This window comes from Polypterus senegalus, chromosome 6 (assembly GCF_016835505.1).
Source record: "Polypterus senegalus isolate Bchr_013 chromosome 6, ASM1683550v1, whole genome shotgun sequence".
In the NCBI taxonomy this organism is placed as follows: domain Eukaryota; kingdom Metazoa; phylum Chordata; class Cladistia; order Polypteriformes; family Polypteridae; genus Polypterus; species Polypterus senegalus.
This window is the reverse complement of record NC_053159.1, coordinates 99,046,474-99,072,329: the sequence shown is the minus strand read 5'-3', so window position 1 is coordinate 99,072,329 and position 25,856 is coordinate 99,046,474. Positions and strand designations below refer to the sequence as shown.

The window sequence follows — 25,856 nt, the reverse complement described above, 5'->3', positions numbered from 1 at the left end:
TTAATAGATGACAAGATGAAGGGGGAGCACAGTTCAACAAATAACAGTAACAGCTAAGAAGATGTCGGGCAGAACACTTTCATTATTTGAATCACAAATAAATCCAGAAAAGTATGTGTCATTTTAAGTTTATGACTGCTATTTGTTACCATAGAATTAAAAAATACCTTATTTTTAATACCTTGATTTTACTTTAATCAAAAATCAAAATCTGAACATTCCTTTCATTTTCGTTTTTTCGTTTTTGCTTCTAAAATGAAATTTCAAATACCAAAAAGTACACAGACCAAAAATGGTCCGTGTACTTTTTGGTATTTGAAATTTCATTTTAGAAGCAAAAATGAAGAAACAAAAATGAAAGGAATTTTCAGATTTTGATTTTTGATTAAAGAATAAAATGAGGGAAAATAAGATATTTTTAAATTCTATGGTAACAAATAGCAGTCGACCAGGTCAGTGTACTTTTTGGTATTTGAAATTTCATTTCAGAAAATATCATTTAAAAAAGAAAAAGAGACACTTATTTGATTTTCAACTTAAAAGGTAAAAATGAAAAATGCAAAACAATTACTTTGTTCCTTTTGTTCTTTCGCACATCAGAAAAGAAAACTGCAAGAAACGAGAACGAGAAAACGGCCTTTATTTATTTTGCAGTAACAACGATAACGTTCATAAAACAACTGCTACATCAATGAAGCAAAGTTTGTATTTTTACCTGAAAGTTGTGACTCAGTTTTTCTGCAGTCATGTCCTCGTCCCAGAGTGTCACTCTTTTACTGTTCTGAAAAACAACGTAACGGTCTATCCTCTGCTAATGCCAGTGTAACTTCAAGGCCGTCGGTCGATGTCTTGTGAGGAGGACGTTGGGAGGTTCACACGTGTCGTCAAAAATCATGCAGAAGAAGAAGTACTTACGGTTTCAGACAACGAAAATGCGTCTGTTTTATTGTTTTTGAGCTATTACACTTTCATTATTTGAATCACAAATAAATCCAGAAAAGTGTGTGTAATTTTAACTTTATGACTGCTATTTGTTATCGCAAAATTACAAAATACCTTATTTTCTCTCATTTTATTCTTTAATCAAAAATCAAAATCTGAAAATTCCTTTCATTTTCGTTTTTTCATTTTTGCTTCTAAAATGAAATTTCAAATACCAAAAAGTACACGGACCAAAAATACTACATTCAAAATTCAAAAAGGAAATTTAACAAATATAAAAATCAAAAGGAAAGCTATAACTAATGACTTATTACAAAATCCAAAGTCCAAAATCCAAACAGCAAATTCCAAAATACCAAGCCAAAATTAAAAAAAAAACCAAGGAGCCCAAAACTGAATGGCCATAACATTATAAACTTAAAAAAGCACGAGTGAACATAACAATGAAGAGCTGAGGAACACAGAGCATTTTACTGGCTGACTTTATTTTATCTTCTTTGCCTAGCTTGGTGATCTCTGATTTGTAATGAATTATTGATTTCTTTTAATCTTGTTTGTCATTCACTCTCCTACTCATGAAAAATAAAATATTTTAGTTGTATTTATGGTAAGAAATAATAAATCAGCTGAAACTATTTCAGATGAATGGCGGTCTGATCATTTTCTGGTACAAGGTGAAATCAATGTCGATGCCACTTACTAAATCATTAGATAAACCTGATTCTTTTTCTTTACGAAAGAAAGTTTCAACAGTGTGTATAACCACCAACCTCTTAAACTGATCTAAATCATTGTCTTGATTGTTACAAGTTTTTTATGGGATGTATTTTGCACCTGTTAAATCTGTTATTATCAGACATTCAAGATATTCTCCTTGGTTCACAAATTACCTCAAATTAATAAAATTAGATATGCATAAAGCTAAAGCTTGGTGTTCTACTGACTTTGTATAGGAAGAGTGTAAGGCCTGCTAAAAATAATTCTATTCTTATTTCAGCAATCCTTGCTTTTTGTTCTCAATGATAAACACTTATTACAAAACCAAAAGACCAAAATCCAAATAGCAAATTCCAAAATACCAAACCAAAATTAAAAAACCGAAAGGCCCAAAACTGAATGTCCATAACAAATAAAAAAGGCATGAGTGAACGTAACAAAGGAGAGCCAAGGAACACAGAGCCAATCTAATTCCACTGCAGTGGTAAAAGGAAACCTTAACCAGCCTCCACGTGTTGCCATGAGGCTGATTAAGACACTTGAGGTTTACAGTCCAAACAGGGATATCAAGCTTACTTTATTAAAGACAAACGCTGAAGAAATGAATTAATTAATTAACAATGGGGTAACATAATTAAATTGAAAAACAACTCAAAAGAGAAACAACAATTACCAAATGTTGTGAACTTTAATCTGAAACTTAGCAAAAAAGGTGGTTGAGGCCTCTGAAAGTCCCACAAAAGCAGGCAAGGACCTTCACTGGCTTACCTAGAAGAGGCTCACCTCAAGGCTGCAAGTTACCGGCAGGCTGTGGACTATGCAGGTCTATCAATGGGGATCTTTCTCTTAAAGTTCAAAGATATAAAGAATTCAAGACCTAAACTTTACAAAAATATCTCTCAAGGGAAAGAAGCCAAGAAACTCTGGCTTGTGGATACAATCCCCAACAAGGAATCTTTATAAAGAATAATATATTATTAAATAACAAAAAATTAAGGGAAAAGGTACAAAAGAACAATGGGATTTGCCTCAAAAAACAATCTGAAGCAGAGAAATCCCAAAGTTCAATCCAAAGAGCAAAATCCAATAACTTCAAATGAAAATAACATAATAACCAGAGAAACAACAAAAGGAAAACCCCTACACAAATACAGACCATCACTGCTGCATCTCACTTCTGACTAAGAATATAAAGCAAGCAGTGATGTCAGTGTTGCCCCGCCTCCTATGGCTCCACTCACAAAGTACATGGAATGGATGCCGCTTTAAAGGGACAGAACATAATAAACAAGTAACGAATAAAACTAACAGAATAAACAACCATGAAACAGAAAATAAATACAAGGCTGTAATATGACACAAAGCAGTAAACTAAAATAAGTCCAAAACAGAACATTTTTGGAAAAACTGAGAAAACAAAAATAGAAAGAAGCTAAAAAACAAAGCCCCATGGCAAGACCAAGGTCTGGGATCATCTCAAGGGCACTTTCAAAATCAAGATTTTGGGGAGTTTCTGAAAATAGATTTATAAAATATAACCTTATATATCTTGCAATGCCCAATACTGATTTTTGTGAGAAAATATTGAAGCAGAGTACAGAAAGAAATTCACACTAGGACTAGAATAGATGCTTTCCTGGCTAGTAAGGAGGAGTCTCTTTTGCTTAATGTTGCAGGATCCACTTAGTTGTCTTGTTGTTAATTCCTTCCCACTGCAACGTGCCTGTCAACGCGGTAGTAGACTCTTTGGTGAAGGGAGGCTACCTACTCTGAAGAAAAAACTATTGTCAAGGCCAATATTACAGTAAGTGGCTGCATACAACAGGTCTGACCCCTACTAAGGGAGCAGGTTATAATATTCAGACTGCAAAATCATCACATTCTTGTGCCACATCAATTAATTTCACTTCGACATGTCAAACTAGCACTGCAGTTTCCTCACCTTACAATCTCATCTGTCATTTGCACCCTTTCTTATTTGTATCTTTGCTCGTCAGTCATCTCAATTTGGTTGTTTCACTGATTATGACAGGAAAGATGGTGTTGTCTGAAATATTTTTAATTTTTTGTACCACAGAAATGAAAGGTCTTTGTGATGGGTTAATGGCATTGTTTTGCATGCTAAATAGAGGGAGGTATATAATTCACACTTGAACTAACTTTACTACACAGTCATGTGGTGACCCATCACAAATATGTCCACGACCCAATTTGGGTTATGACCCAAAGTTTAAACAACACTGGTCTAATGGTTTGAAAGTATATTGATAGTCACAATCTTAATCACAAGTGCTTTCTGCATTCATTGGTAAACGTGAGATGGTGAGAATTCTTTATATAAAAAAGAGCAAGGTGATTAGGTGACCCATGAGATTTCTTGCCCACTCCATGTCCCTGGTGCTTTAGTGAGCGTACACTAATTGTCTCATTTTTGCTTATTCAAAGAATCCAAGAGTGACATTTTTATTTACCCAATTTGTATTTTTTGTTGGTGTTCAATTTAACTGGATTACCTTGTTCAAAATGCAGCTGGCTTTATTTCTGTCCACCTACTGGAATTTGTTAGCCCTAATCGAACAATGGATCTGCTGGTTGAGTAAAGGTCAATCTGAGATGTCCATTATATAGAGGTTCATCAGTTGTGAGCTGTAGTATAAAGTGCGACTTTACTCAGCTATGGCACCTCAGAGCAGAAACACCTCTCGCCAGACCTACATACCGCAGATGTATACAGTTGGGACCACAGAGAAAATTGAAGTGTTGTTCATGGTTTCATTTTACTTTTCTACCTGATGGATTTATTCAAACAGTACCTCTTTCCTATATGTTTCTAATTACTCTTGTTTTAAAAATATCCATGGGGTTCCATTGGCTCCTGTTTGTCCCACACATGAAGTTTTTCCTCAAGTCAGAAGGTAACGCTGGCACTTCTAAATACTAATTCTTTACTTAAGAAGACTTTTTTCGATCTATGACATTATTCTACATGAAAAAAATATACATTTTTGAAATGTGGCTCATTTTTAATAATACCAGCACCAAGACTGAAGCTTTTCTTCCAGGTTTCTCATTATCATAAACCTTGGCTTGCATCATGGAGAGTGGTGGGAGTTAGGGTTGATATTAAAATTATCCTTTGATTTCAGGCTGTTACCATCTGATCTGTGTGTTTCCTCCTTTGAATATCTGGTGGCTAGTTTTCCTGCCCACGTTTCCTTGAAGATCACTGCTATTTATTGGCAGGCAGTGATACTGCTTTTTTAAATAATTCCTTCATCTCTTCTTTATATCTTTTTATAGGCAGTCGTATTTTAATGGCTGACTTTATTTTATCTTCTTTGCCTAGCTTGGTGATCTCTGATGTTTAATGAATTATTGATTTCTTTTAATCTTGTTCAAGTTGTTTACTCTCCTACTCATGAAAAATGAAATATTTAAGTTGTATTTATGGTAAGAAATATTAATATATCAGCTGAAACTATTTCAGAAGAATGGCGGTCTGATCATTTTCTGGTACAAGGTGAAATCGATGTCAATGCCACTTACTAAATCATTAGATAAACTTGTTTCCTTTTCTTTATGAAAGGAAGTTTCAACAGTGCATATAACCGCTGACTTGTTAAACTCTGATCTAAATCACTGCCTTGATTGTTACAACAAGTTTTTTATGGGTTATATCAGACAAAATTGCACCTGTTAAATCTATTATTATCACACATTCAAGATATTCTCCTTGGTTCCCAAATAATCTCAAATTAATAAAATCAGATATGCATAAAGCCAAAGCTTGGTGTTCTACTGACTTTGAAATTCATAAGCAGCTTTTGATAGATAAAGTAAAAATGTATAGGAAGAGCTTAAGGCTTGCTAAAACTAATTACTATTCTACACTTATTTCAGCAATCCTTGCTTTTTTTCTCCATGATAAACAGTCTTCTTTCTTCTGAAAAATCTTTTACTGTACATTCCCTGCTTAATCTGATGCTGACTGTCCTGATGTAATGGATTACTTTATAAATAAGATTAACACTTTACACCTTGCAGCTGCAAGTTCACCAGTTGTCATCTAATATCAATATTTGTCTTTTGCTCCTATCTTTCTGTGATTTTACCATTAGTGCTAACAATCTAGTTAAGGTCTTTAGCTCACTAGAAATGACTCACTTGCTTGCTGGACCCAGTTCACACTTCATTTCTGAAATCTTACTTGAGCTCTCTAAATCCTTTCATTCTTTATTTGGCCAATTTGTCAATTATGTATGGTGTACTACATGAGAGTTTCAAAGCTACAGTTATTTTCCCTTTTCTTAAAAAATCAACAAATTTGGACATTTCCAGTTTTGCCCTCTAGCCTGGTACTAAACTCAGAGACCTTGATCTAAGCAGTTCCATCTGTGGCTTGGTGTTTGACTTCCTGAAAAATAGACCCAGTCAGTGAAGACTGGCAAGAATTACAACCCCACGCTATTCACCAACATTGGTTTTTCACAAGGCTTCTTCCTCAGTCTGCTGCCTATACAGCATTCTGTTCAGCATGTAGCAAAACAAATTGGCAAAAGCATCATCAAGTTAACTGACACTATTATGATTGGCCTTCCTCATCAGCGACAATGATGAGGCTGCCTATAGGAGGGAGGTTAAACACCTGACTGTATGGTGTCATAACAACAACCTATCCCTAAATATTCACAAAACAAAAGAGATCACTGTTGACTTCAGAAAGAACAACAGCAGTCATGCTCCACTCCACATCACCGACTGCCTTTTGTAGTCTGTCAACACCACCTGCATACTGAGAAGGCCTCAGCCAAGGCTCTTTTTTCCTGAGGAGGCTAAAGAGCTTGGAAGTGAGAACCAAAACACTAGTGAACTTTTACCACTGCACTATTGAAATTATCCTGACTGCATGCATCACAGTGTGGTTTAGTAACCTCACTTACCAGGATCACAAACCTCCAAAAGACTGTCCATACAGCTTCTAAAATAACTGGAACTGACATTCCACAGCTTCATACCATCTACTAGATGTCTGAGGAGAGTTAAATCTATCATCACTGGTGATAGCCACCCAGCTCTTCCCCTGTTTTCATTTCAGCCTTCTGGAAAGCACTACTGGACCTTTACCTCTCGCTCCATATGCTTCAGGAACAGCTCCTTCCCACAAGCCATAAGGTCTCTGAACTCCCAGTTACCTGATCCTACCTGCTCTGCACTGTGTACTGAACCCACCTGCTGGTTTATGTGTAACTATACTTTATGTTACTTGTTTTACTCTCTTATTTACTAACAGTAATGGCGCACTGCACGGTAACATGCAGTGAATACAGTTGGCTTGAGCATTCATAGCTTTCGTACTCTTTCTCTGTACGTTTAGCATTCATTTGCTCAGAGATTGATGCACTTGCTGCTTCCTGAGCAGCTTTTCTTTTCTCCACCCTAGCGGCCCGCTTCTTCTCTTCTTTTGTCAGAATCTTTTCACTTTAAAACTGATTAATTCAGTGTTTGTGTTGTAGTTACTTAGTACGTTTTCTTTCATTTTTCGCTTAAGCTGGCAATTAAGTGTTCAATCTGCCTAAAGAATGATTTAACAAATGAAGAGGTAGAGAAAGTGACGGTGAAGGTGGTAGGAATGAGAACGGCGCCCATATGCATGCGCTGCACTGCCAGCTGCTGCCGAGAGTTGACAATAAATAAATAGACAGTTCTACAATTAAATAAAATAAAAAGAGGAATAACCTTGGTGGTCAATCATCACCCCAAAAGTGGATAGTAGACGTCACATAGTATATATGTACCAAAATTCAGGTAAATAAGCCAAATGGTTTGCGAGCTACAGGTGATTTAAAATCCTGGACAGACAAACAAACAGCCACGGTTGCGTATTATATATAAAGATATATAATCATTTATTTATGCTCTTTATTTTTTTACATATTACTGCAACTGTGGCACAATAATTTAATTACACTTGGCACTTTATATGACTAGACCCACTGCCAGGGGGAGCCAACCACTCTCTTGTGCGACGCTAAAGCTTCAGCAAATGAAATGGAACTCCCTGCGTGTTCAAATCAGGTTGGCGTCGCAAGAGGGCAAGACGTCTTATTGAGTCCGACAGATCTGCCACAGAAGTAGATGATCAGGAATCCAAAGATCCAGAAGTAAAATTCAGAAGAGGCATGTTTCATGTTATGATAGATTCCTTAATTTCAGAATTGTCTGGGTGTTTTGAAAGCCTAAACAACATATTTTATTTTTTAAACTTTAGGAGCATGAGCACAGAGGAGATCTCAGCCTCTTGTGCAAATTAAATTGAAAATATTCAAAGGATCAATCACATCATTCGAAAGATGAGGTGATTCACGTCAAGAACATGTATGACGCAAATCTTAAGGTCCGAAGGTGGGCACTGTGGCCGTTGATATCATATCATGAGATACACATACAGAAATAAAAAGTTGCAAAAAGATACACTGACTCTATTAGTAATTTTAATTCAGAGCTACCAGACCCTCCATGCATCAAATTAAAATTACAGTTGTGTGAAATTTCAGTGTGATTGACTTTAAGTTTTAGGGCAGCATAGGCAAGTCACTTGATCAGCTCGGAGAGGCAAAATTATCGTAATATGGATCCAGGGGGCCGAGGTGCTCAGCCATAATTGTCAGGGGCCCAAGGATTTTTGGTGGCAGGGCTGATCTGACAATAAAGATCTCTAATCTAATCTCTAATCTAATCATCCTGTCTCTCGTTTTCCTTTCTAAAGTTTTGGAAAATGTGTTGCAAACCAATTACTACATTACTTGTCAAGCAGCAATCTTTCTGAGCAACTTCGGTCTGGATTTTGAAAAGCTCATAGCACCAAAACCACTTTAGTCCTGGTAGCAAATGATCTATTTGAGCTATGATACAGGATGTTGTTATGTTCAGCTTTTGCTGGATGCTTTAACTGCATTTGACACTGCCAATCAGTCATCAGCTTCTGTTACATCACTTGGCATCATGTATAGGAATATCAGGCACCACTCTGAAATGGTTTGCCTTGTATTTGTCAAATCAAAGTCAATATACAGTTGTGCTTGAAAGTTTGTGAATCCTTTAGAATTTTCTATATTTCTGCATAAATATGACCTAAAACATCATCAGATTTTCACTCAAGTCCTAAAAGTAGATAAAGAGAAACCAGTTAAACAAATGAGACAAAAAAAGTATACTTGGTCATTTATTTATTAAAGAAAATGATCGAATATTACATATTTGTGAGTGGCAAAAGTATGTGAACCTTTGCTTTCAGTATCTGGTGTGACCCCACACTTTGCAGCAATATAATAAAATAACTTTTGATCATTCCTGCACACCATTCCTCCGTACAGAACAGCTTCAAATCTGGGATGTTGGTGGGTTTCCTCACATCGCTTCAGGTCCTTCCACAACATTTCGATTGGATTAAGCTCAGGACTTTGACTTGGCCATTCCAAAACATTAACTTTATTCTTCTTTAACCATTCTTTGGTAGAACGACTTGTGTGCTTAGGGTTGTTGTTTTGCTGCATGATCCACCTTCTTTTGAGATTCAGTTCATAGATAGTTCATAGTTTAATAGATGTCCTGACATTTTCCTTTAGAATTCTCTGATATAATTCAGAATTCATTGTTCCATCAATGAAGGCAAGCCACCCTGGCCCAGATGCAGCAAAACAGGCCCAAACCATGATACTACCACAACCATGTTTCATAGATGGGATAAGGTTCTTATGCTGGAATGCAGTGTTTTCCTTTCTCCAAACATAACGCTTTTCATTCAAATCAAAAAGTTCTATTTTGGTCTCATCCGTCCACAAAAAGCCTTCTGGTTTGTCCACGTGATCTTTAGCAAACTGCAGACGAGCAGCAATGCTTTCTTTGGAGAGCAGTGGCTTTCTCCTTGCAACCCTGCCATGCACACCATTGTTGTTCAGTGTTCTCCTGATGGTGGACTCATGAACATGAACATTAGCCAATGTGACAGAGTCCTTCAGTTGCTTAGAAGTTACCCTCGGGTTCCTTTGTGACCTCGCGACTATTACACGCCTTGCTCTTGGAGTGACCTTTGTTGGTCGACCACTCCTGGGGAGGGTAACAATGGTCTTGGATTTCCTCCATCTGTACACAATCTGTCTGACTGTGGATTGGTGGAGTCCAAACTCTTTAGAGATGGTTTTGTAACCTTTTCCAGCCTGATGAGCATCAACAACTGTTTTTCTGAGATCCTCAGAAATCTCCTTAGTTCGTGCCTTGATACACGTCCACAAACATGTGTTGTGAAGAGCAGACTTTGATAGATCCCTGCTCTTTAAATAACACAAGTTGTCCACTCACACCTGATTGTCATCCCATTGATTGAAAACACCTGACTCGAATTTCACCTTCAAACTAACTGCTAATCCTAGAGGTTCACATACTTTTGCCACTCACAAATATGTAATATTGGATCATTTTCCTCAATAAATAAATAACCAAGTATAATATTTTTTTCTCATTTGTTTAACTGGTTTTTATTTATCTACTTTTAGGACTTGAGTGAAAATCTGATGATGTTTTAGGTCATATTTATGCAGAAATATAGAAAATTCTAAAGGGTTCACAAACTTTCAAGCACAACTGTATATCACTGTGAATAATTTAAAATGTGCAACTGTATCTGTTTGCCGTGATGAACCTCAAGGCTCATTATTAGGCCCTATCTTATTTCTTGTATATGTACTTCCTTAGGGGAATATCATTTGTATGCAGGTTTACACATATTTATGCTGATGATGTTCACCTGTAAATGGCGATGAATATTGAAGCCTTCATTAATTTTATGGTACCTTCCAACTATTTCAATGTAATTTCCTCTAAATGTAATCAAAACGTGTTATGTGTAAGACTAGGTATAAATGTGAAAACCATATCAGACAGATATTAATAATAAAATTAATTTTACCTCATCCATGCACAATCTGGGTGTGATATTTGATTCTGAACTGTATTTTCATGCACAAATAAAAACAGTTGTAAATGTGCTTATTTCCATTGTAAAGAGAAAACACAAAGAAGCTCATAAAAGGTCTGGGGCATCCGTAGGCAAACCCCATATATTGAAGCGAGTACAAAAAGTGCAAAAGAAAATGTGTGGTAAGGCGAGTAAACTGAGGCTAGTCCTGTTGTGGAGATCAAGTCTGCTCCAAGATGGTGGTAGCTTCGGTTAAGATGTTTTCTGGGAGGAAGAGGCGGATACAGTTGGACTGTACCTATAAGTGACATCATGGATGGTGGTACATCAGTCTTCCTTCCTACAGAGGGGAAAAAAGAAAAGATACTGTTACTGCACAATGCCCTCCGGTATCCCAGGGTAGTATTGTCATCAGCTAAGCCCGTAAGTTGTTCCCCAAGCGCATGTGTGTGACACCATTTAAGGAACATTACATGAATTTGTTCTTTTCTTAGCTTTGCTGCTTCTAAAATACTAATTAATGCTTTTATCCTGTCTTGTTTGGATTATTCCAATGCTATACAGTATATAGAAGTCTGCTGAAACAATCTATATACAGTATAATCTGTAAATGGCACAAAAATCAGCTGCACGTCTTCTGACCCATACTAAGGGACGTTCCAGTGTAACACTGGTTTTCTACCATTAGCATTGGCTACCAGTTAATGAAAGTATTCACTTTCAAATTTTGCATTTTGGCTTCAAGGCACTATATGATAAATCTCCCTCATATGTATTGTGGTAGACGGCCAGGGCCCATGCCAGGTCAGGATGTGATGGAATCACTGGGGGAGAGGGCATATTCAGGGCAATACCTCCCCTAGAACATGGGAGGGCAACCCCACTGGCCCCCACCAGGGGGTGCCTGGACAGTTTCAGAGCCCTGGGTTGCAGCACTTCTGCCACACCCAGGTGCCCTATAAAAGAGGCCGCCTCACTCCATTCGAAGAGCCAGAGTAGGGAGAAGGTGGACGAAGCTTGCTGGTAGAGGAGTGGAAGTGGCAGAGAAAGGGAGAAGAAGAAAATACTTTTGTATTGCGCTGTGCCTGAGGACTGTGTTTCATTTCTTGTTGTACTGTGCTCTGAAGTGGAGAGTGAAGAAAAAGCGCTGCCCCACGTGCAATAAAACGTGTGTGCTTGCACTTGTGCCTCTGCATCTGCCTGTGTCGGCAGGGTGGCTGCTATGCCTCCTGGTGGTCTACAGTACCTACATGTAAACTGTTATGTGCCAAACAAAAAGAGATTCACTCTTTTGACCCTCATCTTCTTTAGGGTCCAAAACACAGGCCTAAAAACCTTTGGAGCTTGAACCTTCAGCTATTATGCTTCTAAACTTTTAAATACTCTCCCAATTATCATTAGGCAGCTGCAGTGTTTAGAAACCTTCCAATCAAAATTTAAGGCTTTTTTACTTGAGCAAACTTTTAATTCTTGGTTATATATTTAGGTATTTTAATGTCAGCTTTTATTTTTATTTCTTGTTCTGTTTTTTGCAATTATATTTTTATCAACTATTTGATTGTATGTACTTTCTTGATGTAAAGTGTCTTAGATTCGGGAACTGAAATAAAATCCTTGTATGTGTCACGAGTAGTGGCTGTATTGATGTGTGTTGTGATTTGTGTAGTCAAGATAGGCATATTCTAACTGACTGCATTCTCCATAGCTAATTTATTCATTCCATAGTACCAGAGTAAGATTTCAGTGTTTAGCCAACACTGGACTGCTAACAGGACCTCCTCAGTTTCCACATGGTCTTCTGTACACTGTGAGAGGCCCATAACAGACCATGAAAATTTGTAATTGTAATGCTACCCTTGTCCCTAAAAATGAATAAAAATAAAAATAAACTGCCATCAATTTAAGTCCTGGACTGGGATCTATGGGTTAACCCCACCCTGCCTTTTACCTAGCATTGCATTGTGCTTGACTCTCCTGTTTTGTCTTGTGGGTGGGAAAAACATGTGGGCACCACACATTTTTTTGTTTGTTTTTTTGTGGGTTGAGCCAAACTGGGCTACATGGGTCCACCATGTCATCTCTGGACAACATCACCTCCAGAGTTGGCTCCAGTAGTGGATCCTGGTATCCCTGTTCCAGCAAATTATATCTTTGAATTTGACTTCAATATTCTTGAGGGTCAAATTATGGATTGTTCTCAGCAGAAGGACATTTTCTTCACTTGTTTGAGCTGAGCTAGTTAATGTGGTTTGTACAGGAAGTTAGAAAGCCTTCTGGGTGCCTCACACAGGAGGTGTACCAGGCATAGTGCACTGGGAGAAGACCAAGGGGCATTCAGGTGGAATTGTATTTCTCAACTGTCCTTAGAGAGTCTGGGTATTCCCCAGATAGGACTAGAAGAAGAAGCTGAGGATAATGCAGTCTGGTCATCCCAGCTCACTATGTTGTTACTTCATGTCTCACCAGGTAAAATTAATGGTAATGTTACCAGTTTAGACACATGCTGCATATTCTGCATGCTGTTAGGATGCAGTTTTAGTGTGTGTGGGTGTGTCGTTTTAATTTAAGCAATTGACGGTGCAGCACATACTTGCTTCAGAAATGAACAATTGCAGGTGTGGTTTTAACAGCAATTTTAAACTATTTTAGACTTGTAATTACTTTTCCCATTTTCAAAATGTTTATGCTTACCAGAAACCTACACTGTGACTCCTACTGAGCTAAGAAGTCTAGCTGTATTTTCATGTGTCAAGTTTATTTTCACAGGTTTTGCATAGAAACTGAAAAGGCAAACTGTAAACCTGGAGTTCTTTTGTTTAACACATGGTTGCCAAAAATGAATCAGTAATGTACTTATTGTATTTTGTTTTTGCCAATAATCCTCACGTTTTGATATCCAAGTCGTGCCGCCAAAATGGCCTACAGCTTTACAACGAGTAAAATATGTGTTTCATTAGTAGAAGAAGCTAAACAGGTCTTAAAAATGAGTATAGGGCGTCATACATGTTGCATGAAAAGGTCTCTGCTGGTTTTTTATGCTAGGCAGAGCAAGGAAGTAGTTGGCCATCTAGGTGTGTTATAACATAAAGAGGTTGATTTTTCATCCACCATTGTGTTTTATTGTCAGGGGAGTACTGTGAGTGTGTATGTGTGTGTATCTTTGACCTTACAAATGGAGTAAAGATGGATGGGAGCTGAAAGCCTTTATTAGTGACAGCAAGCTGTATTGTTTTTTTGTTTTGAACTCAGATCAAACCATTTACTATAAAATTTTAAGGACTTGAATATTAGCTGCTTTTAAGGTTTTGTGAATTGGCTAAAAGGTTATGTTAGACAGAGAGAAGCGCATCCCCTTGGATTCAGAGTCAGATAGCTGCTGTGAATGCTGCAATCTTTTCTTGGAAATGGGGCCCTGGTGATTTGCAAGGCAGAGCTGAAAGGCAATCCTTGATAAAGCTGAAGGGGACATTTGGGCTTCTTTTCAAACATCAGTTTGTTTTCATTTACTAACTGCTGCCCTTCCTTCCATCCCTGTGGCATTTAGGGAGAAAAGCCCTAGGTGTGGCTGCTGAGCAGACTATTGTCACTCATGCCATTAACAGAGCAATGATGCCCTCATCATATTGAAGGTGCTTGTTAAATGTCAAGTGTGCTTTTGCTCTTTTTCAGTAAGTGAAATACACTTAGTTTTATAGTAATCACATTTCACTGCAGCTATTCACTTGAATGGGGGGCGGTGTCTGTCAGATTTACTAAGGCCAGTATAGCATGTAATATTATTGTATAACCCAAATATACTTAGTATTTTAGTAATCATATTTCACTGCAGCTATTCACTTGAAGACAGGGAGTGTCCGTCAGATTTACTAAGGCCACTATAGAATATTATATTACTGTAAATGATAGATATGGTGAATACAATAAGTATTCACCTCTTGGAAGTTATCACATTTATTGTCATACAACACTGAATCACAGTGAACTTAATTTGGCCCTTTTGACTTTAATCAGCAGAAAAATACTTTTTAATGTTAAAATGAAATCAGATCTCTGCAAAGTGGTCTAAAGTTAAATTACAAAACACAAAATAAATGATCACATACGTATTCCTCCACTTCAAGTCAGTATTTAGCAGAGGTACCTTAGGCAACCATGTCAGCCTTGTGTGTCTGTGTGTTGTAAAAGAATGAGTCCCAACACACTGGAAAGATTTGGGGCAGCCACCCATATATTGTTCCTGGCTGCAAAAGGTTTAACTCTTTCATGGCTGATGTTGACTTTTGTCAAAATTCAGGGGTAGAGGATGGTAATGGGCTATAAACTGTGACAAATCCCGCCCTTACGTTTTAGTTCGACTCTCTTTGGGTGAAGGAAAGTTAGCTTTGTTGATTTGATGTGTAGGAGTAGTGAAGAGCAAACAGCCTCTAAAATGGCATTGACATCTGGGGAGACTAAAGCAAATGTGCAAAGCAAAATACTACAGTAGCGTTCACCTAGGAGGACCACCACTTATGATGACAAGAGGTACAAACCATATTGCATCACACTTCGACTGCCACCATTGCCCACCTGTGGTGCCAAGACAAAGAGGTAGCCAGCCCGCCATGCATTCCTGCTGGCCATTGAGCCCCCCCACTCCTGCACAGCCACTGCTGCCAGGGATGCTGAACAGGTGCCAACAGCAGTCTTGATTTATGTGTGAAACTAATGCATTGTGTCCATCCATCCATTTTCTAACCCGCTGAATCCGAATGCAGGGTCACGGGGGTCTGCTGGAGCCAATCCCAGCCAACACAGGGCACAAGGCAGGAACCAATCCTGGGCAGGGTGCCAACCCACCGCAGGACACACACAAACACACCCACACACCAAGCACACACTAGGGCCAATTTAGAATCGCCAATCCACCTAACCTGCATGTCTTTGGACTGTGGGAGGAAACCCACGCAGACACGGGAGAACATGCAACTCCACGCAGGGAGGACCTGGGAAGCGAACCCGGGTCTCCTAACTGCGAGGCAGCAGCGCTACCACTGCGCCACCGTGCCGCCCTTAATGCATTGTGTACTTTTCAGAAAACTAAGTTTTTTGGAAAAAATATTCAGCCCTCAAAGTGTTAAAGAAAACAAGTTGTTGTTGTCGTCAGGTTGAGTTCCAGGACTGAACTGATAAGATTTTGGAAGATGGTGGTTTTATATGCCGGGAACCAGAAGTGACGTCAGTCTGGGTGCCAGAACCGGAAGTGGCATAAGTCTGGGCTCCAGAACCAGAAGTAATGTTAAATCAGTCAGACTTTCCCGTATTTAGTCTGCAGAGATAACAGAAATAGGTTTAGAGCCCCCGGCCACCCCCTTGCCTGCTGTGTAATTACCTCCACTTGGTCCACTCAGGTCGCTCCTAGTCATACGTGTGTGACAGTCCATAAGTCTCTTATCAGCTTTTCACATCTGGACACTGTTTTTTTCATTCTTCTTTGCAAAACTGCTCAAGTTCTCTTAAGCTGTATGGAGACAATGAGCTAACAGCCTTTCCAAGTCCAGCCAGAACTTATCAATTGGATTGAGATCTGGGCTCCGATTCAGCCACTCCAGGATATTGTTTTTAAACCATTTCTGTGAAGCTTTGGCTTTATGCTTGGGATTGATATTTTGCTGACTGTGTCAAGTTTTTTTTCAAGGATTTCCTTGTATTTTGTTGTAGCCATTTTACCCACTGCTCTCCCAAGCACCCCTGAGCCCACTGCAGAGCAACATCTGCACAGCATGATGGTGCCACCAGCATGAAGCATGAGGATGGTGTGTTTTTGATAATGTGCAGTATTTGGCTTACACCAAATATGGTATTTAGTCACATGGCCAAAGAGCACAATTTTGGTCTCCTCAGACCACAGACCCTTCAAACTCTAGCTCAAAATGTCATCTGATGTTTTTTTCTCTTTGTCACTTTGCCATAAATCTGTGACTGGTCAAATCCTGTCAAAAATGCTGTATGCACAGTCTCGCCAGACTCATACACTGCAGCTTGTATTTTTTGTTCTCGTAGGTTTCTTGGCGATCTCCAACACTAGTTTTTTTCTTGCACAATCACTAGGACTGCCTGCTCTAAGCAGATTTACAGCTGTGCCATATGTTTTCCATTTCTTAATGCTTGATTTAGTGAGAAGTCAAGCAAAATGACACCTTTTATTGGCTAACTAAAAAGATTACAATATGCAAGCTTTCGAGGCAACTTAGTTCCCTTCTTCAGGCAAGATGTAATTACATCTTTACATCTTACCTGAAGAAGGGGCCTGATTCAGATTAACAATATTGTCATTTTATGGTTTAAATTTCAAAACTATATTGTAAGGGACTGTTGAGGAAAAATTACATTTGGTAAACCTCAGAAGTATCAACCAGTGAACAGTAGGAGCCACCCAGTATATTCTGTAAGACTGAGAGGAAGTAACCTGATAATGCATATATGAATGGCCAAAAATGTCTAACCAGTGGCCTTTTGTATTTATCTTCTTGAGTTACCTTTTGAAATTTTAGTTTAAAAAATCAATAGCTGGTGTAAGTAGTGAGAAGTCAAGCAAAATGACACCTTTTATTGGCTAACTAAAAAGACTACAATATGCAAGCTTTCGAGGCAACTCAGGCCCCTTCTTCAGGCAAGCCTCAAAAGCTTGCATATTGTAGTCTTTTTAGTTAGCCAATAAAAGGTGTCATTTTCTTTGTTTGCAAAGGTCAATTTTCCCTTTGATATTAAATAGTGGTTTTCAGTTGAGTATTGTCAAAAAAACAAATTAAATTTATTGTGATTCAATGTTGTATAACAATAAAATGTGACAACACCCAAGGGGGTGAAAAACTGTTTTAGACACTGTAGTACAGTAGTGCAACAGTCAGACTTGCTACCTCACAACTCTTGATTTCAGTCCATGGTCAGCTAACATCTGTGCAGTGTTTTCACATTCTCACTATGTCTACATGGATTTTTTCACATATTCCTGTTTTCCTCCCACTACCAAGTTAGGTTAGTTGTATGACCACTAGGGGTGCCCAGACCACAGACAGCAATACCCATAACAATTCCAGATTCAAATAAATAATTTTTTATTTGACAAAAACACCTTTTCCTACAAGTGGCAGAAAAATAAAGTACAATTCGCCTTCTTCCTCCAAGAGAGCACTGCCTACTGCCTCTGAACTCTGTTGTTTTAAGGTCATGTGGAAACCAGGGAAGTCCTTCCCTGGCAGCCCCCTCTGCTGGTATACAAAGACCCAGACAGGGCTGTATTCCCGGACTCCAACTCCCATGCCAGCCTATGCGTCTGGTCCAGACTTGAGGGACACTGCCACCTATTGTGTGGAAGAATGAACTGTTCTCGGTAAGTCTGTTCACCCAGTCCATTCATTATGTCCTCCTGGCTGGGTATGAATTGTTCCTTTATCCAGGCCAGGATACCAGTCCTTCCTACCTGGCACCTACAGTTGGCAGCTTCAAATTCATTGGCAATGAGTGAGGAGGGGATGCATGTGTGAGGCCTACCTTACACCTGATGTTCCTTTAGTTTCTCACAACCACCAACTGCTGTAAGTGAATTTGATAATGGGGAGATGGATATATTTGAATATGAATGGATATATGGATAATATATTATTTTCTTGTCCATCCACTCATTTTCTAAGTCTTCGTAATACAAGCATACACTCATAGTGAACCAAAACCTCTGCTGACAGCTCAGTGATAACTAATCTGTGATTGAACTTTGATATATATACAGTACGCATGAAAAATGTATTGTGGGTGTAAAAAGTTGTCTTGCGTAAAAGTGTCTACTAAGTAGAGAATACTAATAATAGTCATAATAATAAGAAAGTTATGTAATTGAATTGTTAGTGCTATCTATATGATACTTGAGTATTCTTTTCTTGTGTGTGTAGATTATTTCCATTAACATCGCGAAGAAGTGAAGGTTATTTTAATTAGTGAGTGCAAATGGGTCCTATAGGGTGGATGTGTATGCTCTGCGATGTTCAGACATCCAGTCCACAAATGGTTCCTGCTTTGTGCCTGGTGGGACTGAACTCCACTTCATAACAGAAAAATTGTACACTGTAAGTAATATATAACAGTTGGTGGTGCTCAAAGAGCGTCCACTTGCTCAATGAAAAATTGTGCATGCCACATATGTAGCATTTGAAATAAATATATAATAAAGAAGACTCAGTTCAAGGAAAATATTTTTTGATAAATAGTAGTATACAGTAGGACAATTTGAACTTACAGAGGTGCCAAAACCTCTGTGCGAATTAATCTTCTGGTTTCAGCAATTTCAGCATAGTTTCTTCCTGACATTTTGCTTTGACTCAAGATAGATAGATAGATACTTTATTAATTCCCAAGGGGAAATTCACATACTCCAGCAGCAGCATACTGATAAAAACAATATTAATTAAACAGCAATAAAAGCACAGTGCAAATTAAAAAAATGCAAGGTGGACAGTGTGAGGCAGGTATAAAAGTCTAAAATCTTGTGTAGTGTTAATGTTTACCAAGCTGGAATTGAAGAGTCGTATTGTGTGGAGGAGGAACGATCTCCTCAGTCTGTCAGTGGAGCAGGACAGTGACAGCAGTGTGTTGCTGAAGCTGCTCCTCTGTCTGGAGATGATACTGTTTAGTGGATGCAGTGGATTCTTCATGATTGACAGGAGCCTGCTCAGTGCCCGTCACTCTGCCACAGATGTCAAACTTTGCACCTCCGTGCCTACAATAGAGCCTGCCTTCATCACCAGTTTGTCTAGGGGTGAGGTGTCCCTCTTCTTTATGCTGTCTCCTCAGCACACCACCTCGTAGAAGAGCGCGCTTGCCACAACTGTCTGATAGAACATCTGCAGCATCTTAAGTGTGTCTTTATTCGTCCTCCAATGTTGATGTCACCCTTTACAATACTTTAAATAGCATTGAGTTTAACCCGTTCCTCAGGAGAGGAAAAAATCCCTTTGGCCCGACTGTCCTGCTGCTTCACTTATCATTTATTGACCTTGTGGTGTGTCCTGTGTTTCAGGAGGCTGGTTGAGCGCTTAGAGAATATGCGCAAGAACATGATGGGTAATGGACAGACCCAGTGCCTGCTGTGTGGAGAGGTGTTCGGTCTATTTGGCACATCAGCTGCATTCTGTCAAGGTTGCAGAAAGGTAGGTTATCACTTTGCCATTGTTGAATATTTGGACAAGCCATGTCTGAATTTAAAAGCCATAATATTATTTCCTAAGGGTAATTAGATTGTCATCAAGTACCATGTCATAAATTTCTAGCCATGTAGCCTAGCTAGCTTATCATGCTAGAAGCAGGAGGTTCCCAAAGTAAATCAGTTGTTGTTATTGATTGGATCATCAACATGAGCCACTGAGTAAAGGTCCCATCATGTCAAGAAGCAAAGACTTTATTCTGGACATGAGCTGGACGCCGGGATGATCGTAAGGTTTATTGCTTCTCAGATTCAGTCCTTGGTGGATTCTGTGGCTGCTGTTTTATGCCTAGCTATTTTTTTAACCTATAGTACTTCTTGCCTTAAATTTAATTTCTCATTTAATCAGTACATGTCTTGCTGCTCTTAATCTTTACTCTCAAAGGAGCAGCAAATGATGTCTGCTTATTTTTTGAAAAATAAGGCCAATATTCAGACCTGTTCTGTGCAGGAGACAATCTGTTGTTTTTATTGAAGATTATTTTGTTTCTAAATGAATCCTAAGCATACAGGCACTGAATTTAACACACTGACGATTGTGGACATGACTTCTTGTAGTTATTTGCCATCCTGAAAAAAAAAACAAATGATAAAGGTACAATTATCAGAGCAAATGAACTGAAAATCGAAAAAAAACAGATAAAGATAATCCAGCCTGCTAAAAGATATATCAGCCATACAGGTATGCCTAGAAAACACACACAATGAGTTGTTTTTAATTCACCAACTGGGAAAAGAAAGGTGTAATAGATTTTAAAAAAATTAATTTGAAAAGAAAATTTCAAAGGCACACAGATTCACCATGGCTGACTTTAAAAGAAGACTTCATCCAAATTTTAAAATAATGCAGAAGTTTTCTTACCCTTTAGGTAAAAGGAATAAGAGGAATCTAGTTATATTAGTTTTAAGTGTTTTGGTGTCCTAAAGCTAACACAGTACAATCCCATGGTGCATAGCTGGACACGGTGAGTTTGATGGGGAAATTTCTTTATATGGCTTTGAAGGCTAAACTGAATTTACAGTGCACTTATACACTGCAGTCAAAACCTCTAGTGAAATTGTGTAGCTTTCATTTTTACACATCAATAAGTAGCATTACTGCTTGCTCAATCTAAAAACATAACGACAGTTATCAAGGTGTCCCTACCTCCATGTTTTGCAATCAGTAGGCTTTATTTGAAATATTTATATAACATAAGATTTTGAACCTACCCATGCAGCACGGTATGCAAAGCAGGAACCAACCCTGAATGGGATGCCAACCCATAACAGCATCTTCTTCTCAGAAGCCAAACCTGTATATGCTTGTGCAAAGCTCTCCTTATATAGCGCAGTATTTCCAATGCAATTATTAGAAAAAAACAATCACACACAAATTCACACACAAAGATATTTCCACAATTTCACCCAAGACACCAGAGACAATGCATACTCTTTCCAAAAATCATGTTGTCTTATTATTCAATATGGACATATCCATATACAATGCCCGAGATTCCTGTCATCTAGCATACATATATACTGATATCTTCATTAATCCAGACACTTTGCCAGTATGACACAATCTTTGCACATCCTGTGTTGCTCACACCTGGGACAGCATTAAAATCCAGAAATCACTGCAAAACCTGAATGAAAGTCTTGTGCTGCTATGCTAGCACTGACCACCTGCTATTTATTATACAGTATGCGACTATAAATTAATTGAGAGTGAAATATTTATTCTGTATAAGCGAGGATAATGAGTGGCAGGTTATTGAAATATTGTGGATAGAGCTTTCATTTTCTGTTCTGTTACGATTTTCTTTTTCTTACAAAACTATTTGCTGGCATGTCCTCATTTTAGTAGTCCTACGACTTGAGCATACCTAAAACAACAGTACAGTAATTCAGTGGAGCTGAACTTCACTCTCATATTTACCTTCACAGAAATAAAGAAAAACAACACTTTCATCTTACCTTATTTAACAAATTTAACAAGCCAGAGGCCAAAGCCATGCCTTTTCACCCTACTGTTTCATGCAGCTAAATTTCTTCTCATTAAATGCTATTGTGCACCGTTTCCAGAAGGTGACAGCAGAGGACAGTTTGACTGCCCTTGGTGTGCTCCTCTTCAGTTTCGTCGTCTTCTCCTTCCGCTTTGCTCTTGTAATAAACACCAGAACAGTACAAGTGAAGCTGGGTCCACCTTCAGGTAACCACTGAAAAGGATTTACAAATATATGCAGACTGGATGATACTTCTGAGAAAAAAAATATTTTCCTCCTTTTCAGGCTTTATGAACTTTACATATTTTTGATGTTGAATCTTATCAGACTTTCATATGAGTCACAGTCAGAGCTAAACAACCTCTTGGAACCACACAGTTATTAGTGGGCCCCAAACTACAAAGACAAAATTAATTACCTAAAATAGGTATACCAATTAGGACCCAAACAGGCTAGAAACAGCTTCTATGGGTCCTAATGCCACCAATGTGAGACTGTTTTTCTGCCAACTTCTTGACTTTGGAATGACAATAACATATGATAAAACATCATTCTCAACCCTGCTTATTCAGGGGCATGGAGGCCAGAACATATCCCTGGAGCTCTGGGAACAAACCAGCCCTGTGCAGGGCATCAGCTCACCACAGATCCCACTGCCAGTTAACTTAATTAGAACATTGTTGGTGATGCTGGATATCAACTGGAGGATAACACACATGGGCACAGGGAAAATGTGCAAACCTCACATGACAATGTCCAGGTCCAGGATTAGTATCCAGGATGGTGTTTCCATAAAGCAGCAGTGTTGACCATTTTGCTATATTGCCACTTCCTTGGAAAGGTAATCTTTAATAATTTTATTATATTTATTTTTCTAAAGAATTTCTTTTAAAATCATAACTGGCTGTAGAAAAAAAATCCTACAATTGATCTCAGGAAATCTCAGTATTAAAATAAAGAAAGAAACTGAAGGCCAAATCAAGAAATCAAAAAACAAAATTAAGCAAAACAGAGCTTTTGTAGTGTTTAAAGCTAAGTTCAAGCTCATCTTACTCAGATGATGGTTTAAATATTCCCTAGCGCTCCGGTGGTAGTCCCTCATTAGGCCCGTTAAATGTAGAACCTGCTCTTTGCACCTGTTGCCATGCAATTCTAATTATGCAGCAGTCACATGATAGGAGGGGCAAGGAAATAAAAAGGGGGGTCTTGAACTTTTGTGCCTTCCTGAAAGCATCCTGTCAGGTTCTTGTTCTGCCTTACTATGCTTTTGTATTTCATTTTTGTCCCATGTCTTCTGTTTTTTGAATACCTTCTTGAACTATAGACTTTCAAAAAATAATTAAATTTTATCTATCTATCTATCTATCTATCTATCTATCTATCTATCTATCTATCTATCTATATATCTTATAGTGCTTAGCTTGTCTACCTATCAGGGAGTCTTCTGCTTCCTGTTTCTTTCCCAAATCTTTGTCTGGTTCTTATTAAAGTCCTGCTGTTAAACAGCCACCTGACTTAATAGCCATTTGTGTTCTCTAGATAGACGATAGACTAGCAGTCACTTCCAATTGATTTCTGAGATGGAAATACTATCCATCCCACCCAGTTAATCACTTCAGGAGGCTCAAACCTGAAGCTTAAATTAACCTATAGTTTCTATTAGAAAGGCAGAGTGATGTCTGCAGAAATAGACTTTATTTTCTGTAGCAAAAAACAGACACATACAAGGAAGACAGGAAATAATGGCTAGAGAAAAAAACATCTCTAAAAAGGGTGTGGAAATAATTGGCAGAAAAAAATACTGTATACCTCTATGTAAGGAGGCTTTTTAAATATCATTTTGGCAACAGAACAGATCTTAAGATACGGGGCTGTTCCTAATGGAGCTCAACTGAAGTACAATATGTGAGTTACTTCATTCTTAAAGAGCCTGTCAGTTAGAAAAATCGCATGAAGTAGTGTAGTTTTCTATCTTATTTTATTTATTATGACTAGAATTCTTTTTTGTATAACATGTAACAGTTGAATTCTGCACCAGTGCCTAATGTTACATCATAATCGCCTTTTTTGATTTGTTCTTGAAACAATCTGTGCTTATAGCACCGTCGAGATGCGAGCAAACAAACAGAAATGTCAGCTTGTTACCTCAACGGCTGAAAGCATTTTCCAGTTAAATAGGCTCTTCAAATTTGAAAACAAAAATAAGCAAATTGGTAAAATGGGAGCAGAGGGTAATGAACCGCTTATTGATGCCAGTAAACAAATGAAGTCAACAAACAGTGCAAGTTGGAAGTGTTTCAAAGTCACAGTGAACATACTGAAATGATGTAAACTCTGAACACCTCTGCTCTTATAGTACTGCTGTTTTGTGTGCCGCATTCGCTGAGTACATTAGGACCAGACATTTTCTTTGCAGTAAATGCTCCCTTTATACTTTCATAGCATAGCCACTGATGTCACAAGTGCCAAAAGTAGCATCTTGCATATGAAAGTCCTGCATTTCTGCAATTTCAATACACACATTACATGCTGAGACACCATGTTTTAACAACACAAATTAAGCTTAGATAAACAGTAGGCTCCAAAAATCTGACACTTTTATGTTTTACCCCTATAAACAAGATCTGTGGCAATTGACAGTTTATATACCACTGGATTCAGAAACACATTAGTAAACTGTTGTTCCTTAATAGAGTTACAAAGTCTTTTTATAGTAATATACTTTGACAAGAAACAAATGTTATGCTAAATTGCAGTCATTAACAGGTACAGTAAACTATTGAACTATATAAAGAATAATAACGTATCAAAGACTCCAGTATCTCATGGCTTTACTTTGTGTATTATTTATTTCTGGCATGAAGTTCAGCCCAGTTGGAGCATGGGAACCCTGTGTGGTGGACGGTCAGGGCCCTTATTATTATTATGGAAGGACCAGGGGAGAGAGTACTTCCAGGACAGTTTCTCCTCTGGACCGACAGAGGGCAGCCATCTCGGTTTCCACTGGGGCCATCGGTCATGAGCATAGAAGCTTAGCCCTGTTGGGGCCTGTGGGGCATGGACATTTACAGGGCCCTATTTGGCTGGATGTTCTGCTGGACGAAGCTCATTGGGTACCTGGAGTACTTCCATATGCCCTTTAAAAAGGGTCCAGTTGCCTGCGTTCGATGGCCAGAGACGGGAGGAAGAGGACGAAGCCTGTATGGAGGACTGAAGACAAGCTGCTATGGAACTACAGAAATATCAAGCACCGATAGGTGGTGCTCTGACTTGGTGTCTTTGCTGCAAAGTCTGTTTAGCCCGTGGCTAAGGTTGACTTATGGTTTGGAGGTTAAAAGAGCTTTCTAATGATAAGGTCTGTGAAATTGGAGTCAATGAAATGTTATTGACAAGTGCTCAGTTAGCATTTGGTGTTAAAAAAAAAATAATGGGGTAGTAGTGTGGAATGGCATGTGTATTATAATGCACTATAGGCAAGGGTGTTAGAAAACACACATGAAAGGTGAGGGTCAAGTACTTTTTAGGTATTCCTGTGGGGCAGCTGGTTCTTTGGTTTTCCTTTGTTCATTTCTGTTATCTCATTATCATTATTCTTCCTTTGTGTGTTTATTTTTTATAGTAACATCTTAATTTTTTATACTTTCTAGTCCTGGATCACCTCCTTGATACTTTATATGGTAAATTAACATGGGTTTGCCATAGATACTAAAGACAGGAAAAACTATACAAAAGCTGGAACATTTCTGGTATATCTTAGTATGCATTCTTTTTGGACAAACTATCAGAACACCTTGGAATTTATTTGAACCAAAGAAAAATGTTTTTTGGTGGTGAGCTTTGATGGGCAGTCTAGTGTGTCTAGTGTCTTTAAACCCTAAGATTGCCAGGTCAATCCTCAGTTCATCTCACTGTGTGACCTAATGTAATTTGGAATGCATGTAATATCTTAGAAAATATGCATGTAAATAAGTGTAGTATATCTCAAAATTCTAAATTATCT

At 38.3% G+C, this 25,856-nt stretch overlaps 1 protein-coding gene across 2 annotated transcripts in view; it reads left to right on the top strand.

Annotated features, from left to right (window-relative positions):
* Positions 1–25,856, top strand: part of LOC120531333 (rab effector Noc2-like) — a 269,102-nt gene that overhangs the window by 51,515 nt on the left and 191,731 nt on the right. For both annotated transcript variants that reach the window (XM_039756636.1, XM_039756635.1), the window contains exon 4: positions 19,686–19,815. In XM_039756636.1, coding sequence (XP_039612570.1) covers positions 19,686–19,815 — 130 coding nt within the window. The remainder of the gene's footprint in view (positions 1–19,685; positions 19,816–25,856) is intronic.